Source organism: Staurois parvus, unplaced genomic scaffold, assembly GCF_062004578.1.
Source record: "Staurois parvus isolate SC_StPar_1 unplaced genomic scaffold, SC_StPar_1.0 ptg002140l, whole genome shotgun sequence".
Lineage (NCBI taxonomy): Eukaryota > Metazoa > Chordata > Amphibia > Anura > Ranidae > Staurois > Staurois parvus.
Window position 1 is genome coordinate 5,992,310 of NW_028319936.1, and position 20,986 is coordinate 6,013,295.

General features: G+C 45.3%; 1 protein-coding gene across 2 annotated transcripts in view; it reads right to left on the reverse strand.

Moving 5' to 3' along the window:
- The window catches only part of LOC149432482 (amine oxidase [flavin-containing] B-like), a 110,221-nt gene that overhangs the window by 10,596 nt on the left and 78,639 nt on the right, over positions 1-20,986 (reverse strand). For both annotated transcript variants that reach the window (XM_089665159.1, XM_089665158.1), the window contains one exon: positions 10,563-10,660. In XM_089665159.1, coding sequence (XP_089521285.1) covers positions 10,563-10,660 — 98 coding nt within the window. The remainder of the gene's footprint in view (positions 1-10,562; positions 10,661-20,986) is intronic.

The window sequence follows — 20,986 nt, forward strand, 5'->3', positions numbered from 1 at the left end:
AAGTTTCAATTAGAGAAATGTATGAATCTTATATAAAAACATTGATAAAGAGATCCCTTATAAGATAAAATGAACCAATGGGATATTCAGTCCATGTCTAATCAAAATATCTATTTACAACTTTCATCAAGCACTGCACTGACCAGACAATTCATTGACATCTAAACTTTAAAGTTTATAGATGTACCTCGGGAATATACAAAACAGTTTCTAATGACAGTAAATACAGACTCTTTATTGGCAAGGAAGATTAAATCTGTTGAACATGTAAGTGGGGTATACACTTGTTGTCTGTGGGCGCATGTGGACCCCAAATCCTCCCCTCCTCTTCTTACATGAGACAGTCACCCACCTTTCATTTTAGAGCAGTGTTTCTCAACCTTTTTTCATTTAAGGCACCCTTTAAAAATTATGGACAGAATAGTGTTCCAATATTTCTCTTCTCCCTCAGTTTTTCTCCATCACTCAACTAATGTGACCCCAGCACTAAAGGAGAGGGGCAGGGGAGGGTCAAACTAGGATGTTGTGCAGCCAACCGACATCCTCCTTATCAACGGATGATGTGATTGGTCGTCAGGATGCCAGCGGCTAGAAGGTCGTAATGGTCGTAATGCTAAAAGGCAGGCTTGTTCCACCCACTGGCTAGTATACAAGTTTTGGCTAATTTTTAGACATCTTGCCAAGGCACCCCTGAAGAAACCTCAAGGCACCCCAGGGCGCCTGGGCACCCTGGTTGAGAAAGGTTGCTTTAGAGAAACTATATTTGTGTCGTACATATTCCCGGCTTGAGGTCTGTTACCCTGAACTAATAAAGGTCCAATCCAGTTTCATTTTACCTGCTTTACTGCATAAGCATCACTCCAGCACAATTTGTTGGTTACAGGCAAATTCAGGGGCGGACTAACCATTTGGAAACTCGGGCACTGCCCGTGGGCCCGGGGTCAGTAGGGGTCCCATGAGATGCCCCTGGTACCTTTTTCATAGGCTTTTTTGAGTTTCGGCAAGGACACAGGGGCCCCATGATCCCCTATTGCCCAGGGGCCCCGTGAGTTGTCAGTCCGCCCCTGGGCACATTGCAACACAATACACTGTGCATGTCTCACTGATGGAGGTTCACAGTGCAGAACACTCTCCTTCTTCTAATAACGTTCCATTCAGTGAACATACAAGTGCAGAACACTTTCACTTGATACAGCCATCTTCCCTGGAAGTTACAGTCTATTGAGCAAGAGTATTTGTACTCACTCCTTATACACAGGGGAGATCCTCCATAGGCACAGGGTTCACTATAAAACAAGCACCCATTCTGCATCTATAACCACTTGAGCAATATCACTCAACTGGTAAACTTTGTGTAAAATATTGGTATCTTCCTATGTGGATACAGGAAGATCTTTTGGAGAATGGATTTTAAAGGGACTTAATCTACCCAGCTGATAAGCTCTGTATACAATACAATCTTAAAACTTTTAATTTCTTGTGGAAGACATGGTTTTTATATAATACATTATACAGCTGGAACACTTGACAAAGCAATGAATATTCTTGTTAGGATTATCTTGTGCTGATATTTGTTTTTAAATGGATGTGGTGCTACTAGCATGAGTGAGTGTATATCATGGCAAGAGGTAACAACATTGTGTTTAAATTTGTAAAAACGTATTTTTTCTCTGGCCAGATCCCTGATTTCATTGGTTAGCCACTATAATTCAATATATAAAACAAACATGGTTAATATATGCTAATTAGTCAAATTAAGTGAAAAAGTATACAGTTTATCATATTATTATTACAGGTACTAATTTAGCGCTGTCAATTTACACAGTGTTTTTCATATACATTCACATCAGTCCCTAACCCTCAAGATAGGTACAATCTAAGGTCCCTAACTTACATTCATATATACACATACTAGAGCCAATTTAGACAAGATCCAATTAACCTACCAGCATGTCTTTGGAGAGTGGGAGGAAACTGAAGTACCTGGAGAAAACCCACGCAGGCACAGGGAGAACATGCAAACTCCAGGCAGGTGGTGCTGGGGTTGGGATTTGAATCACCGACCCTAGTACTGTCAGGCAGAAGTGCTAACCATTTAGCCACTGTGCTGCCCTATGCATTGCATATGTATTGCATATCCTTTTTAAGTGTAGTCTCAATCTTTACAAAAACAACATTTGTGCCAGCATGAAGTCTTGTACTACAACCTACATTATTCAAAGCACTATTTCCTGGTGTAATGTATACATGAAATAATGGCTGGTTGGTAAAGTCGGAGGTAATATTTTCCAGTGCACAAATTACTTTTCAAACAAACTATATTGTTCTGCTCAAAGCACTTTATCCTCCTGCTCCACCGGTCAATAGTTCCTGGCTTCAAGAGGCTCACTACCGTCTCCACAGTCATAGCCTTTTAACAAAGAAAAAGTAGCCACTCTCCATCATAAAAGTCCGCTATGACGATTTATTGTTATTCTCCAGTACAGAAGTTGTTCCACTTGCTCCTCTGCTCACTGACACATTTCACAATGTCACACGCTTAATTGTTGACTCTATTGGGTTTATTTACTAAAGCTGGAGAGTGAAAAATCAGGCTCATTTCTGCATAGAAACCAATCAACTTCTAGCTTGTTCAATTAAGCTTTGGCAATAAAACCTGGAAGCCGATTGGTTTCTATACAGAAGTGAGCTTGATTTTGCACTCTACAGCTTTAGTAAATAAACCCCTATGAGTCTACAATTAAGTGCTTCACAGAGTAAAATGCGTTAGAGGGCAGAGGAGCAGGGGGAGCAACCTCTGTACCGGTGAATACCAATAAATCTTCATAGCGGGCTTTTATGATGGAGAGTGGCTTCTTTTTCTTTGTTGGAAGGTTATGACTTTCTAACAATCCTACAAAAGTACAGGGGTCATTTAGCCAACCAAGTCTCTTCTAGACAAAATGCCAGCTAACTTAGAACAAGGATGTTACCTACTTTTTCTCTACAATTATGGACATTTTTCTAATCTGATTGAAAGTTGTTTTACATAAAATATCCCTTTCTCTTTAATTAGATTTTTCGCTTGGCATCACAAACAGTAACATACAAACACTGTTACTCGTGTGGGAATGATCAGATTGATTACAATGATCAATGCTTCTTCATCAAGGTTTTTAGCTGTAGTTTAAAATAAAGTGATGCTTTTCAATGCAGATTTTCTTTCATATATATTATAATGTCTATAGAAGAAAACTAAATTCAAAACATGGTCATATTGTTTCATGTGTGTTGTACATGTCAAGTCAAACACATTGTACCTTTCCTGCTAATGATGACACAACAGGTGGTTTTCTATAGGTAAGTATATTAACACAGGATAATGTCGTGCTAGAACATTTAAAATGATGAGTATGTCATTCTATGGAGACAGGTGGCACCTAGCCAAGCATATTAACAGAGATTAGCTATAGCATGTAGTAAGTAAAATATAACATACACTATTACTGAATAAATGAAGCAATCAAAACAACACACACAAATGGTTGTTGATTATTATTATTATTATTACTATTAGTACATATAGTAGTAATAATAATATTAATAAACGATAATAATAAAAATATTTGCTGTAGAGCAAAAAAGGGGAATGGGAATGAAAACTAGAACAGTTTTATTTTTCAATTTAGCAGTATTATGTATGTAATGTACTAACTAGCAGTCATGAGCATAACTTTTCACTATGAAGCCTTGGTGCATAACATGATGATCAGCACATCAAATACAACATCACCTTCTCTTATTAACACTTTGAGCTTGGCATGGCATGGCAGTCTCCCTTTGCTTCATGGGACATGTGGTTCCACAACAGTTGGAGGTTTACAGTTGCCTACCCCTGGGCTAAGTAGAACAATCACGTCAGGAGTCACACTACACTCCTATATCTTAGGCACATCACTACAACTCATAGTATTTACTTTGTACAAGTTCCTTGCTTCCTAAAATGTGCTATATGTAACCCACAGCAATGAACATTTCTTTTTTTCTTCTCTTTGGTCTGTTAATGAAACAAAAAGCACTTGTTCTTGCATTGGCTACCCTCATAGTCTTTAAGATCCTCTTGCTCACCTATAAGGCTCTTCATGGCTTGGCTCCCTATTATCTCTCTGAACTTTTATCAACTTACTCCCCAACTATAACCTTTGCTCCTCAAATTCTGGTCTTCTGTGTTTCCCCCCTACTCACTTACACTCAATGGAAGACAAAGCCTTCTCCTACTATGCCCCAAAACTGTGAAATTCACTTCCAAAGCACACCAGAGAGTCATCTTCTCTAAACTTATTCAAGTCAAATCTAAAAACATTTTCTTTTGACAAGCTTTCATGTAATTGACCCTCTTTTCTTTTGTTTTATTCTGTGTATTTCTTGTGTTGTTGTTTCTCTTGTCTTTGTAAAGAGCTTTAAGAAGCACACTATTTAAAGGCACTATATCAAATAAAGTTGTTTAGTATTATTATTATTATTATTATTTTATTGTATCTACTTCGAAAAGGAAAAAAAAGTATTGATCGTGTTAGGAATTTAGTGCTGTTGACAGTCTTATGCACACTGTGTTATCTCAAAGAGACCTCCCAATTCTTATCTTGCACTACAGAACAGTTATTCCCTCACTGTACAGATAAAGAGAATAGACAAGTTTCAGTAGTTTACCAACAAACAACTGGGTAGAGCTGACACTGAGTCTTAACATTTCCTCCGCTTGAGATCCCAGGCCTGCACATCTTTCTGGTCTTAAAGTGTTACTACACCCACAACAGTAAAATCAGTCTGTATATACAGTAAAGCATGCTTGTTATACTCATTGTGCAACCGAAGGGATTAATCCTCTGTATTGTGTAAAAACACTGTCAGATCCTGACTTCTCTGATCCTCTCCTTCTTCCAGTGTCCCCCTCTTATCTCCTGACAAGAAATATTGTGTGGTGTCAATCTGCACATGCTCAGTTTGGTGTGTATTGCTATAAAGGTTTTTGTTTTCCTGGGAGAGTGCATGTGAACAGCAACAGCCAATCAGCACTGTCCAGACAGAGGTCAGAGGTTCTGCATCCTCCTAGAGCAGAATTAAAACTCTTCCTACAAGCTTTAACCAGTGCTCTGCTAGACACAGATAGAAGTCACAAGACTGGTATATACTGCTGATGAGAAAAGGTATTTAGCAGTGTATACTGTATTTACTATAATAATTGCATTTCCATGTTCGGTGTACTGTGCAGGGGCGGACTGACAACTCATGGGTAGGGACGGACTGACAACTCATGGGGCCCCCGGGCAATAGGGGATCATGGGGCCCCTGTGTCCTTGCCCACACTCAAAGCACACCCAAAAAAGCCTATAAAAGGTACCAGGGGCATTTCATGGGGCCCCCTACTGACCCTGGGCCCTCGGGCACTGCCTGAGTGCTCAAATGGTCAGTCCACCCCTGCTCATGGGGCCCCCGGGCAATAGGGGATCATGGGGCCCCTGTGTCCTTGCCCAAACTCAAAAAAGCCTATGAAAAAGGTACCAGGGGCATCTCATGGGTCCCCCTACTGACCCCGGGCCCTCGGGCAGTGCCCGTGTTTCCAAATGGTCAGTCCATCCCTGGTACTCTGGGAGACAAGATATAATGAATGCAGGGTCCTGGGTTTAGTAACACTTTAAGGGGAGACATTATTGCTCTAATGATTTCATTTACAAGTTATAAATAATACAAGAGTTATCCCTCTAGTATTCCCCTCTTGCAAGCACATTCGTACACATAGCAAATGAGCCTTAATGAGCCCTAATAGGTTTAGAATGTTGAACCAGCAAACACAAATGCTCCTGCGCTTGGGGATGGACTCGATGCAGGCTACAACCACATTAAGAATGTCCTGGAACATGCACACCTTGCTGCCCTCAAATAGACCGGGGGAATCTAAATATACTGAATGAGGCCTAGTGCATTACCATAAAAAAAGTTTAATAAGAAATAAAATAGGTGTTGTACAGTAAAAACATGCATTAAACCAGACACATCAACAGAGATAAACAGGGGCTGCATTTGCTGTCCTTGCTCTGAAAATACTACTTATCTGGTAGTTATACTGACCCTCTAGCTTCAGTGTTTCCAATTCACTGACCTGGGACAATTATGTAGTCAGGAAGCTAGCTTTCTCAGAACAGGCCAGTAAAAATAGTCTCTATATTTTCTGCCTAGGATTCGGCTTTCATTTTTTCTTTTTCCTTTTAAAGTGGGGCAGCACAGTGAATAAGTGGTTAGCACTTCCACCTAGGAGCACCAGGGTCATTGGTTTGAATCCCAACCACAGCACTACCTGCATATTCTCCCTTTGTTGTGTGTATTTCCTCCAGGTACCCTGGTTTCCTCTCACACTCCAAAGACATGCTGATAGGTTAATTGACTCCAGTATGTACAGTGGGGATCAAAAGTTTGGGCACCCCAGCTAAAAATTTGTATTAATGTGCATAAAGAAGCCAAGGAAAGATGGAAAAATCTCCAAAAGGCATCAAATTACAGATTAGACATTCTTATAATATGTCAACAAAAGTTAGATTTTATTTCCATCATTTACACTTTCAAAATAATAGAAAACAAAAAAATGGCGTCTGCAAAAGTTTCGGCACCCTGCAGAATTTATAGCATGCACTGCCCCCTTTGCAAAGCTGAGACCTGCCAGTGTCATGGATTGTTCTCAATCATCATCTGGGAAGACCAGGTGATGTCAATCTCAAAGGTTTTAAATGCCCAGACTCATCTGACCTTGCCCCAACAATCAGCACCATGGGTTCTTCTAAGCAGTTGTCTAGAAAACTGAAACTGATGTAATTAAGAAATGGCAGTCATCAGGAACAGTGGAAGTTAAAGCAAGATCTGGAAGACCAAGAAAATATCAGACAGAACAGCTCGCAGGATTGTGAGAAAAACAATTCAAAACCCATGTTTGACTGCACGATCCCTCCAGAAAGATCTGGCAGACACTGGAGTTGTGGTACACTATTCCACTATAAAGAGATACTTGTACAAATATGGTCTTCATGGAAGAGTCATCAGAAGAAAACCTCTTCTACATCCTCACCACAAAAATCATCGTTTGAACTTTGCAAATGAACATATAGACAAGCTTGATGCATTTTGGAAACAAGTTCTGTGGACCGATGAGGTTAAAATTGAACTTTTTGGCCGGAATGAGCAAAGGTACGTTTGGAGAAGAAGGGGCACAGAATTTAATGAAAAGAACCTCTGTCCAACTGTTAAGCATGGGGTTGGATCAATCATGCTTTGGGGTTGTGTTGCAGCCAGTGGCACAGGGAACATCTCACGAGTAGAAGGAAAAATGGATTCAATAAAATTTCAGCAAATTTTGGATGGTAACTTGATGCCATCTGTGAAAAAGCTGAAGTTAAAGAGAGGATGGCTTCTACAAATGGATAATGATCCTAAACACACCTTGAAATCCACGGGGGATTACATCAAGAGGTGTAAACTGAAGGTTTTGCCATGGCCTTCACAATCTCCTGACCTCAACATACTTGAAAATCTATGGATAGACCTTAAAAGAGTAGTGCGTGACAGACAGCCCAGAAATCTCAAAGAACTGGAAGACTTTTGTAAGGAAGAATGGGCAAAGATACCTCAAACAAGAATTGAAAGACACTTGGCTGGCTACAAAAAGCGTTTACAAGCTGTGATACTTGCCAAAGGGGGCAGTACAAGATATTAACTCTGCAGGGTGCCCAAACTTTTGCAGAAGCCATTTTTTTGTTTTCTGTTATTTTGAAAGTGTAAATGATGGAAATAAAATCTAACTTTTGTTGACATATTATAGGAATGTCTAATCTGTAATGTGATGCCTTTTGGAGATTTTTCCATCTTTCTTTGGCTTCTTTATGCACATTAATACAAATGTTTAGCTGGGGTGCCCAAACTTTCGATCCCCACTGTATATGAATGTGAGTTAGATTTTACACTCCTTGAGGGTTAGGGACTGATGTGAATGCACACTATATGTAAAGTGCTGCTTAAATTGACGGTGCTATAAAGGTACCTGTAATAAATAAATAACATGTATGCAGGGGCAGACTGACAACTCATGGGGCCTCCAGGCAGTAGGGGATCATGGGGCCCCTGTGTCCTTGTCCAAACTCAAAAAGCTTATGAAAAAGGTACCAGGGGCATCTCATGGGGCCCCTTATGACTCCAGGCCCTCGGGCAGTGCCCAAGTTTCCAAATGGTCAGTCCGCCCCTGCATGTATGTAAACCCTAACAATAAACTTCTATTTTGGTCTTTAAAGCGGTAGTAAAGCACATAAAAAGGAAAAAAAAAACCCACCACCTGCAAGGTAAAGGCGAAATGTGCTAGTATGCATTGCATACTAGCACATTATGAAAGACTTACCTTGAAATGAAGCTCTCCAGCAGAGAGCTGTCACGGCTCCCTGGGGCTTCCATCTTCACCCGGTTTTCCTTCCAGGTTCACAAGCTCTGGCCAGCTTACTGGCCAAGCCGCGATGACATCCCGGGTCACGGCACAGTGCTCTGAAGGAGCTGCATGGGTATCCCACTCCTTCAGAGTGCAGGTGCCAACTATCAGAAAGGGCTAATATCTGCTAAACGGTTCACGTTTAGGAGCTCTTCATTTTACCTATAGGTAAGCTATATTATAAGCTGACCTGTCGATGAAATTATTAAAGACGAGTTTACTACCACTTTAAATATATCACTGAAAGTGTTTATCTCTATCTGTTGTATAAATTCAAATAAATTCCTGCCAGTTATGTCAGAAATCTTATGAGCAAATAACTTCCTGTGCTCTCTGTCTCTGTTAACGGTCATTAGTTACATTGATCCTAACTGTCGCTGAGAACTATCCAAAGAACAAAAGGTATACCGTCAGGCAAACAATCCAGATCAATCCACAACAGGTGCAGGCTCTGGCTCGCCACCACACATGATGCAATAGGAAGAATGGTCAGCCGCACACCGGAGGATAGATGAATATAGTGTGTATTTATTGATCCACAGGACACACAAAACACCAGGACATGAATACAGGACCTTTTAACGCGTTTCACACGATCTCGTGCTTAATCATAACAAAGAAAACAACAAAAGTGCTGTCTTATATAGGTATTAGCTAATAAAGAACACCTGTCCTAATCAGCACTCCTGAATCCTGAGGGTACGCCTACTAATACATTGTAACAAGACATATAAAACCATTGTATCAAAAATAGTGATCTCAAAGAACAACAAAAAAGGAAGAAAAGAAAAAAGAAAAATGAAGTAAAATAAAAAGATAAAATATTTTTTTTCCATGCATTTTTGTATGCGTTTTTTGCATATATTTATATTTACATTTTGATCATTTACTAATGTGGCTTCTTAGCCCATATCTTCTTGGGATATTTACTCACTTTTACCTGTGTTTGTTATTCTATTTTTAATAATTTCATAATTTTTTCTATAGAATTTTTTTCATAATTATTTTTTCACAATTATTTTTATCCATTTTTCTTTTTCTCTTTCTTTGTTATATTTTTATTTTACTTCATTTTTCTTTTCTTCCTTTTTTGTTGTTTTTTGAGATCACTACTTTTGATACATTGGTTTTATATGTCTTGTTACAATGTATTAGTAGGCATACCCTCAGGATTCAGGAGTGCTGATTAGGACAGGTGTTCTTTGTTAACTAATACCTATATAAGACAGCACTTTTGTTGTTTTCTTTGTTATGATTAAGCACGAGATCCTGTGAAACACTTAAAAGGTCCTGTATTCATGTCCTGGTGTTTTGTGTGTCCTATGGATCAATAAATACACACTATATTTATCTATCCTCCAGTGTGCGGCTGACCCTTCTTCCTCTTGCAGCCTTTCCTCTATGTTAGGGAGATAAGGAGAGAGGAAGGTTATTGTAGACCTGTCCTAGGGTGAGAACCCTTCTCCTACATAGATACAGTATGGCAACTAAGCTTTTTCACTCTAGGACATGAACTGTATTTATGTGAGCTTTCTTTTTTGGGTCTTTATACATGAGACCACATATATGCATACCTCTCTTTGTGTTGGGAGGGCGCCACACAACACACTCCCAGCACAGAGACCAGGCTCTCACCAAGAGCTTAGGGTTTTGTTCTAAACTTGACCTGGGACTTCTGGTTCTCATTCACCTCTGATTGGCTATCATAGTGATAAGTCACTATACAACTCATTGCTGTGTTCTCTTTCTGTTCTAAATGGAGAGAAAGATACATTGTATCTTTCTTCCCTTGCAGGGGAGAAATATGTAAACAAACAAGTGTGTACATAATAAAATTAACTGCTTCTGCACTGCCCTATAGCAAATATACTGCTACAGGGCAGCACGGGTAAGCAAAATCATGCATATACACATGATTTTGCAGTTCCGGTTATGGGGCGTGCACGCGCCTTACCCACGCTGGCATTCTTGGCCTCGGCTGTCAATTTGCCCAGCCACGAAAGGGTTAACTATATATTTATGGTGCACTGTGTACATGTTCAGCCTGAGTGTAAAGACATACCTTCCAAACTGAGTCATGATTCCTGGAGGGAAATATGCAGTGTAACATCCACCCGAGTACTGTTCTTTACACCAGTCCTTTTCTTCATAATGCACAGGCTTTTAAAGGGAATAAAACCATATAATACATTTCATTGCATTAAACTGTCATACACGTTCAACAAACTAAGCATGCTGTATAAATGACAAAATTACCATATTTCAGAAAAATTGGAAACCCTGGTCCAACTGGTTTAAAACCATAACTTAAAAGGAAAAAAAAAGGGGCGCATGCGTGGCTGGCTTCGGGGATGGACGTTCAGTGAAGAGAGCTCCGTCCACCCGCCAGCACGATCGCGGCACACTACGACACCAGGGAGTAATTAACTGCTCAATAGAGCCATTAACCCCTCGCCATCTGGAAGGGCTATGACCCGCAGGAGAAAAGCACCGGGCCACCCCACAAAGATGACAAGCTTTTATCCTGCACTCGCACCCTGCAGCCAAGATGGCGCCGGCCCCCTGCTGACAGGCTTGTCTGCCCAGCAGCAAGGAGAGGACACAGACCACCAGGCTGCATACCATCCAGACCCCAGGCTGAAGGGACAGCTCTCCCCTTGAGACCCCGTCAAGTCCTCTCCCCACCTGTCTCCCACAACTAGCAGCAAAATCCAGACCCAGGCTGGACACAGGATCACACCTGACAGCCTTCTACCTTCTCTCCCAACCAGTGCACTATCTGCTTCTGCTCCATCTTTGATTGATTCCTATCCTGCTTCTGACCAACCTATCACTGAGATTTCCATGAAGAACATGCTCCTTTACCTGCGACAGACGCTACATATTGACCTGACTGCCACATTATCCCAAATTTCTAATACGGTCCAAAACCAAGATAAACATATCCGCCATATCGAAAACAAACTGGGAGAAGTGTGTACCACACATAACGATCTTATAGATGCACACACACATCATACAACAGACATCGAACAAATCAAGCTCAAACTGGCAGACTTAGAAGATCGCTCCCGGCGGAACAACATTAAATTCAGTGGGATCCCAGAAACCGTCACCACAGATGCCACTGTACCTTTCATACAACAATACATGAAAAATCTCATTCCCACCCTCACTGACGTGGAATTGGCCATAGATCGAGCACATCGAATCCCCAAACCATCATTTTTACCTGCGATGATTCCCAGAGATATACTGGCACGCATACACTTTTACCACGTAAAGGAGAAAATAATGATTGCAGCCAGACATCCGACCTCCATTAATCCAGCCCAAGCAAACATTAAATTGTTCGCAGACCTCTCTAAAGCAACGCTAACCAATCGTAAGAAGCTCATCAGCATAACCAAAGCACTACGAAACCACAAAATCGCATATCAATGGGGCTTTCCTACGAAACTGAATGTCAAATACCAAGGCAGATTTTTCACAATCAACTCCCTAGAAGGGGGCATCGAATTACTGAAAACATGGAGCATTATACCAGCAGATTCCCATCAATCAACATCCAACCAACTGCAACAAATGGAAACAGGAAGATCATAGCCTTCAATCAAGCATATTACCTCCACGTTCAATTCCCTGGACACAACTCTCTAAAACACTAGCTGGCAATCGGCCCCCGATCGATCGAACATAATGATCGCCCAAGTCCGTTTCAAGCATGAGCTCTCGGAAGACTCATGCTTTCTCACGCCCCCACTTTACAAAGTAGCAGACACTGCTACGCATGTTACTTGCATTGTTTGCAAGGCTTTTTTACCCCTGTTATTACCCTGGTTCTTACCCCAAGGTACCAGTCATCGCTCGCTAAAATTGCCCTTCTTAATCACCAACAAAGTTCATCAAATATACACGAATACCTCTAATGATATTGCTAAAACAAGACCAACACCTCATCCATCCAAGGACGGAATTACAACAAAATGATCAATCATATTTTGTCTATTGTAATATTGTATGACTGAACCACTTATCTTTTCCCTGTTTACCCTTGAAAAACTCAATAAAAATAATTGAAATATAGAAAAAAAAAAAAAAAAAGCTATATTCAATATTTCTGCAAGACTCTATTCTTTTTGCTTCAATTGATTAACCCTGTTAACTTTCACGACTATTAGGAATTACCTAATTATCTTTGTTTGATAAATTTTATTGTAACACCTTTATTAAGACATTATAATATTTTAATTCTGTTCTATCTCAAGGTATTTCTTTTTCTGTTTTTCTCTGAAAAACCAAATAAAAACTTGAATGTGAAAATAAATAAATAAAAACTAAGCATGCTGGTGTGACTAATGGTTTTGTCCTCATAGAAAAGTTCTTTCTTTGCATCCTGTCCTGTCTTAACCCCATCACTTGAACAGGACGTGGGGGAAAATTTTCCTCATGGGGCACAAACAGCTATAATATTCTGACAGATGTTCTAAACCTTACTCATTCTGCTACAAAATTTAGTTTTTTAAGGATTTCACCTCACTTCCTTTTCTACCTGACACCTGTCAAATAGGTGGGATATGGATAAATTTTCCTTAATTTACTATTCCATCAAAGTGGACTGAACATAATAAGAACACTTCCAAATGGGGAAAGAGGCAGAAATAATAAGTTGCCAGGTGTTCTAATCATTCCAGATTGTATGAAATTAGAAAAAAAGGTTTATTATTAAAATATTACTTGTAAAAGTCTACAGCTGAAAAAAAGGGTGGAAGGGTGTGTTGTCACTGCAGTTGTGGAAAGCACAGTAATACCCATTGGAACAACGGTAGCAAGTTCTGAGGCATTCACCAGTGCTGTGGCATCAAGACATCAAGATACACCTGTTGCAGGACTACTCTGGATGAGTTTTATGTTGGGTATGGCTGCAGTGGTTGGTGCTGGTCTACATTTAAATGTTTATTTTATTTATTTATTTCAGGTGCTTATATAGCGCCGTCAATTTATGCAGAGCTTTACATACAGTGGGGCAAAAAAGTATTTAGTCAGCCACCAATTGTGCAAGTTCTCCCACTTAAAAAGATGAGAGAGGCCTGTAATTGGCATCATAGGTAAACCTCAACTATGAGAGACAAAATGAGAAAACAAATCCAGACAATCACATTGGCTAATTTGGAAAGAATTTATTTGCAAATTATGGTGGAAAATAAGTATTTGGTCACGTACAAACAAGCAAGATTTCTGTCTCTCACAGACCTGTACCTTCTTCTTTAAGAGGCTCCTCTGTCCTGCACTCATTACCTGTATCAATGGTACCTGTTTGAACTTGTTATCAGTATAAAAGACACCTGTCCTGGATGGCAATCCAAGGGGGGTTGCCTCTCAGGACATTTATGCATGCCAGGAACCTGAGCAGATACAGACACTGCCCCTTCTGCATCATCCACGAGGAAACGTCTCACCACGTTTTCTGGGAGTGCTCATTTGCTCAGGCCCTGTTGGGGGCCCTGGAACCTGAACTCAAGGACTTTGTACCACAGACAGCCATCACTCACTTTGGGGTGTTGAATGGACTATTCTGTGGGACTTTTTCTCTGGAGGACATTGACGGCGCCTGGCGGGTGCTGTGTTGTTTTAAGGACGCTTTATGGTGCGCCAGAAAGCGCCTCATCCACCAGCGGGAGAGGATGTCCATTGAGGACTGCCACAGACTGATCCTCAGTCTGCTCAGAGACTATACCTTGATGGACTTTAAGGAGGAAGAGGACGTCTGAAGATTCCCCCTTCCCCCTACTCCCCCTTGCGTGTCTTTGTCCCTTCAATAAAGCTTCGGGCCTGTGTCTCTCCCTTTTTTCCCCCTTCCCCCCCCCACACACCCGATGCCTATTGTAGAATGTAACGTTCGGTTTTCGTTTTTGCATGATTTTGTGACATTAGGAAAAGTATTGTGTATTAGGATTAGAGATGAGCGAAGTATTCAAAAATTCGATTCGACTGATTCGGCGAATTCGTGGAAAAATTTTGATTCAAGTCGAATATATTCGCTGTGAATTTAACTTAAAAAAGGGTGTTTCTAGGCTTCAGAGAGACTTAATATTAGTGCAGAACACTGTACCTTTAATTTAAATGCCCTTGGAGTCTGCTGGGGAAGAGAAATAATACTGTCAGTCAGTATGACATGCAGATGAGTGCCGTCGATCTTAGAATCACCGCACACTTCACTCATTTGGGCAGTCACGGGGCCAAAACCAGAGTGTGGAGCCACAGTGTGGCGGTGGAGGCAGCAGCAATGGGAGGCCATACAGCACCCTATGACAAAAATGGAAACCACCAGCAGTGTGAGGAGACCTGAAAGTGGCACATGGCAGAGTGTGGCGATAGAGACAGCAGCAATGGGAGGCCGTACAGGGACCCATGACACACTCTGGACCTGGCAGCAGCATGAGGAGGCGGTACAGGGGCCCATGACAGATTACGGGCCTGGCAGCAGCATGAGGAGTCGGTACGGGGGCCCATGGCAGATTACGGGCCTGGCAGCAGCAATGGGAGGCCGTACAGGGACCCATGACACACTCTGGACCTGGCAGCAGCATGGGGAGGCGGTACAGGGGCCCATGACAGATTACGGGCCTGGCAGCAGCATGAGGAGTCGGTACGGGGGCCCATGACACACTCTGGACTTGGCAGCAGCATGAGGAGGCGGTACAGGGGCGCATGACAGATTACGAGCCTGGCAGCAGCAACTTGGACAGGAGGACGTTCAGCTTCTGCACCGTCGGGTGCGTGCTCGCAAACTGTTGTCTCTTGGAAACGGATTCCAAGAAAGACTGCTGACGGAATCCGTGAAGAGGAGTAGCAGGAGAAGGAGCATCTGAACGAGCGGAATATGCCAACAAGCGACAACAGGGGCCCATGACAGATTACGGGCCTGGCAGCAGCATGAGGAGTCGGTACGGGGGCCCATGGCAGATTACGGGCCTGGCAGCAGCTATGGGAGGCCCGTAATCTGCCAGCACCCTATGACAAAAAATGGAACCCACCAGCAGTGTGAGGAGACCTGAAAGTGGCACATGGCAGAGTGTGGCGATGGAGACAGCAGCAATGGGAGGCCGTACAGGGACCCATGACAGACTCTGGACCTGGCAGCAGCATGAGGAGGCGGTATAGGGGCCCATGGCAGATTAGGGGCCTGGCAGCAGCTATGGGAGGCCCGTAATCTGCCAGCACCCTATGACAAAAAATGGAACACACCAGCAGTGTGAGGAGACCTGAAAGTGGCACATGGCAGAGTGTGGCGATGGAGACAGCAGCAATGGGAGGCCGTACAGGGACCCATGAGAGACTCTGGACTTGGCAGCAGCATGAGGAGGCGGTATAGGGGCCCATGGCAGATTAGGGGCCTGGCAGCAGCTATGGGAGGCCCGTAATCTGCCAGCACCCTATGACAAAAAATGGAACACACCAGCAGTGTGAGGAGACCTGAAAGTGGCACATGTTTGGGGCATGATTCATGGCGGATTTAGTCAGTTGTGTCAGGAACTGGTGGTTTGAAATCCAGACTAATCCACGCCTGATTCATTTTCACAAACGTGAGTCTCTCCACACTTTGGGTGGACAGTCGTGTCCTCCGCGGAGTTGCAATACCTCCTGCCGCACTAAACACGCGCTCCGATGCCACGCTACTGGCCGGGCATGACAGCCTTTCAAGGGCAAATTCAGCTAGTTGGGGCCAAAGGTCAAGTTTCGTTGCCCAGTAGTCAAGGGGATTGTCTACCTCGGTTGGCAGGGTGCTGTCCAAGTAGGCCTAAGCCTGTTGTTTGAGGTCCTGCTCCAGGTCCACCTGATGCTGCTGCTGCTGCTGCTGCGGCTGGTTAGTAGTTTCCTCACTGCGCTGGTGAAGAAAGCTACTCATCATCGACTGCAGACTGAGGCAGCCGCTGCTGGTGGAGCTGCCACTGCTCCTACCACCCCACCCCTCCCCTGCTGCCATGGCAGCGGAACGCGAGCGCACAGGGCCCACAGTGTCTGAGGATGGACGTTGGCGCAGACAGGCAGAGACCAGCTGACTACATAGGTGGTTTTTATAGTACGTTATTTTGGCCTCCCTCTCAGCAGGTGTGAAAAAGGCCACCATTTTTGAACGGTAGCGAGGGTCCAACAAGGTGGACAGCCAAAAGTCATCCCTCTGTCTGATGGTTATTATTCGGCTGTCGCTACGCAAGCAAGCGAGCATGCTATGGGCCATTTGTGCCAAGGAATGCGAGGGACTCCCTGCCTCCATCTCCACAGCATACTGCCACGGTGCGTCTGGGTCCTCTGTCTCCTCTTCCTCCTCCTCTACCAGATGCTTCTGCTCCTCCACTCCTGTCCGCTGAGTGGAAAAACCACCCATTTCACTCAATAATTCCTGAGCACCAATGTCCTCCTCTACCTCCTCCTCTTCTTCCTGTCCTGCCCCCACAGGGGTCATGTGGCGTTGAGATCTGTGCGCCACGTCTACCGCACCCTGACCAGCCATTGTTAACAGCATTTGTTCCAGGACGTGCAACAGAGGAATGACGTCGTTCATCCCATAGTCCTGCCGACTCACGAATAGCGTGGCCTCCTCAAAGGGCCTGAGCAAGCGCAGGTGTCACGCATGAGTTGCCAATGGCTGACATCTAAGTTACACAGGGAGTACCTTTATCCGCTTTTAACATCAGGAAATCTGTGATGGCCTTTTGCTGTTCGTAAAGGCGGTCTAACATATGTAGGGTTGAATTCCACCTTGTTGCAACGTCACAGCATGAGGAGTCGGTATAGGGGCCCATGGCAGATTAGGGGCCTGGCAGCAGCTATGGGAGGCCCGTAATCTGCCAGCACCCTATGACAAAAAATGGAACACACCAGCAGTGTGAGGAGACCTGAAAGTGGCACATGGCAGAGTGTGGCGATGGAGACAGCAGCAATGGGAGGCCGTACAGGGACCCATGAGAGACTCTGGACCTGGCAGCAGCATGAGGAGGCGGTATATAGGGGCCTATGGCAGATTAGGGGCCTGGCAGCAGCTATAGGAGGCCCGTAATCTGCCAGCACCCTATGTCAAAAAATTCAACACACCAGCAGTGTGTGAGGAGACCTGAAAGTGGCACATGGCAGAGTGTGGCGATGGAGACAGCAGCAATGGGAGGCCGTACAGGGACCCATGACAGACTCTGGACTTGGCAGCAGCATGAGGAGGCGGTATATAGGGGCTTATGGCAGATTAGGGGCCTGGCAGCAGCTATAGGAGGCCCGTAATCTGCCAGCACCCTATGTCAAAAAATTCAACACACCAGCAGTGTGAGGAGACCTGAAAGTGGCACATGGCAGAGTGTGGCGATGGAGACAGCAGCAATGGGAGGCCGTACAGGGACCCATGACAGACTCTGGACTTGGCAGCAGCATGAGGAGGCGGTATATAGGGGCCTATGGCAGATTAGGGGCCTGGCAGCAGCTATAGGAGGCCCGTAATCTGCCAGCACCCTATGTCAAAAAATTCAACACACCAGCAGTGTGTGAGGAGACCTGAAAGTGGCACATGGCAGAGTGTGGCGATGGAGACAGCAGCAATGGGAGGCCGTACAGGGACCCATGAGAGACTCTGGACCTGGCAGCAGCATGAGGAGGCGGTATATAGGGGCCCATGGCAGATTAGGGGCCTGGCAGCAGCTATAGGAGGCCCGTAATCTGCCAGCACCCTATGTCAAAAAATTCAACACACCAGCAGTGTGAGGAGACCTGAAAGTGGCACATGGCAGAGTGTGGCGATGGAGACAGCAGCAATGGGAGGCCGTACAGGGACCCATGACAGACTCTGGACTTGGCAGCAGCATGAGGAGGCGGTATATAGGGGCCTATGGCAGATTAGGGGCCTGGCAGCAGCTATAGGAGGCCCGTAATCTGCCAGCACCCTATGTCAAAAAATTCAACACACCAGCAGTGTGTGAGGAGACCTGAAAGTGGCACATGGCAGAGTGTGGCTATGGAGACAGCAGCAATGGGAGGCCGTACAGGGACCCATGAGAGACTCTGGACCTGGCAGCAGCATGAGGAGGCGGTATATAGGGGCCTATGGCAGATTAGGGGCCTGGCAGCAGCTATAGGAGGCCCGTAATCTGCCAGCACCCTATGTCAAAAAATTCAACACACCAGCAGTGTGAGGAGACCTGAAAGTGGCACATGGCAGAGTGTGGCGATGGAGACAGCAGCAATGGGAGGCCGTACAGGGACCCATGACAGACTCTGGACCTGGCAGCAGCATGAGGAGGCGGTATATAGGGGCCTATGGCAGATTAGGGGCCTGGCAGCAGCTATAGGAGGCCCGTAATCTGCCAGCACCCTATGTCAAAAAATTCAACACACCAGCAGTGTGTGAGGAGACCTGAAAGTGGCACATGGCAGAGTGTGGCGATGGAGACAGCAGCAATGGGAGGCCGTACAGGGACCCATGAGAGACTCTGGACCTGGCAGCAGCATGAGGAGGCGGTATATAGGGGCCCATGGCAGATTAGGGGCCTGGCAGCAGCTATAGGAGGCCCGTAATCTGCCAGCACCCTATGTCAAAAAATTCAACACACCAGCAGTGTGAGGAGACCTGAAAGTGGCACATGGCAGAGTGTGGCGATGGAGACAGCAGCAATGGGAGGCCGTACAGGGACCCATGACAGACTCTGGACTTGGCAGCAGCATGAGGAGGCGGTATATAGGGGCCCATGGCAGATTAGGGGCCTGGCAGCAGCTATGGGAGGCCCGTAATCTGCCAGCACCCTATGTCAAAAAATTCAACACACCAGCAGTGTGTGAGGAGACCTGAAAGTGGCACATGGCAGAGTGTGGCGATGGAGACAGCAGCAATGGGAGGCCGTACAGGGACCCATGACAGACTCTGGACTTGGCAGCAGCATGAGGAGGCGGTATATAGGGGCCTATGGCAGATTAGGGGCCTGGCAGCAGCTATAGGAGGCCCGTAATCTGCCAGCACCCTATGTCAAAAAATTCAACACACCAGCAGTGTGTGAGGAGACCTGAAAGTGGCACATGGCAGAGTGTGGCTATGGAGACAGCAGCAATGGGAGGCCGTACAGGGACCCATGAGAGACTCTGGACCTGGCAGCAGCATGAGGAGGCGGTATATAGGGGCCTATGGCAGATTAGGGGCCCGGCAGCAGCTATAGGAGGCCCGTAATCTGCCAGCACCCTATGTCAAAAAATTCAACACACCAGCAGTGTGAGGAGACCTGAAAGTGGCACATGGCAGAGTGTGGCGATGGAGACAGCAGCAATGGGAGGCCGTACAGGGACCCATGACAGACTCTGGACCTGGCAGCAGCATGAGGAGGCGGTATATAGGGGCCTATGGCAGATTAGGGGCCTGGCAGCAGCTATAGGAGGCCCGTAATCTGCCAGCACCCTATGTCAAAAAATTCAACACACCAGCAGTGTGTGAGGAGACCTGAAAGTGGCACATGGCAGAGTGTGGCGATGGAGACAGCAGCAATGGGAGGCCGTACAGGGACCCATGAGAGACTCTGGACCTGGCAGCAGCATGAGGAGGCGGTATATAGGGGCCCATGGCAGATTAGGGGCCTGGCAGCAGCTATAGGAGGCCCGTAATCTGCCAGCACCCTATGTCAAAAAATTCAACACACCAGCAGTGTGAGGAGACCTGAAAGTGGCACATGGCAGAGTGTGGCGATGGAGACAGCAGCAATGGGAGGCCGTACAGGGACCCATGACAGACTCTGGACTTGGCAGCAGCATGAGGAGGCGGTATATAGGGGCCCATGGCAGATTAGGGGCCTGGCAGCAGCTATGGGAGGCCCGTAATCTGCCAGCACCCTATGTCAAAAAATTCAACACACCAGCAGTGTGTGAGGAGACCTGAAAGTGGCACATGGCAGAGTGTGGCGATGGAGACAGCAGCAATGGGAGGCTGTACAGGGACCCATGACAGACTCTGGACTTGGCAGCAGCATGAGGAGGCGGTATATAGGGGCCCATGGCAGATTAGGGGCCTGGCAGCAGCTATGGGAGGCCTGTAATCTGCCAGCACCCTATGTCAAAAAATTGAACACACCAGCAGTGTGTGAGGAGACCTGAAAGTGGCACATGGCAGAGTGTGGCTATGGAGACAGCAGCAATGGGAGGCCGTACAGGGACCCATGAGAGACTCTGGACCTGGCAGCAGCATGAGGAGGCGGTATATAGGGGCCTATGGCAGATTAGGGGCCTGGCAGCAGCTATAGGAGGCCCGTTATCTGCCAGCACCCTATGTCAAAAAATTCAACACACCAGCAGTGTGAGGAGACCTGAAAGTGGCACATGGCAGAGTGTGGCGATGGAGACAGCAGCAATGGGAGGCCGTACAGGGACCCATGACAGACTCTGGACCTGGCAGCAGCATGAGGAGGCGGTATATAGGGGCCTATGGCAGATTAGGGGCCTGGCAGCAGCTATAGGAGGCCCGTA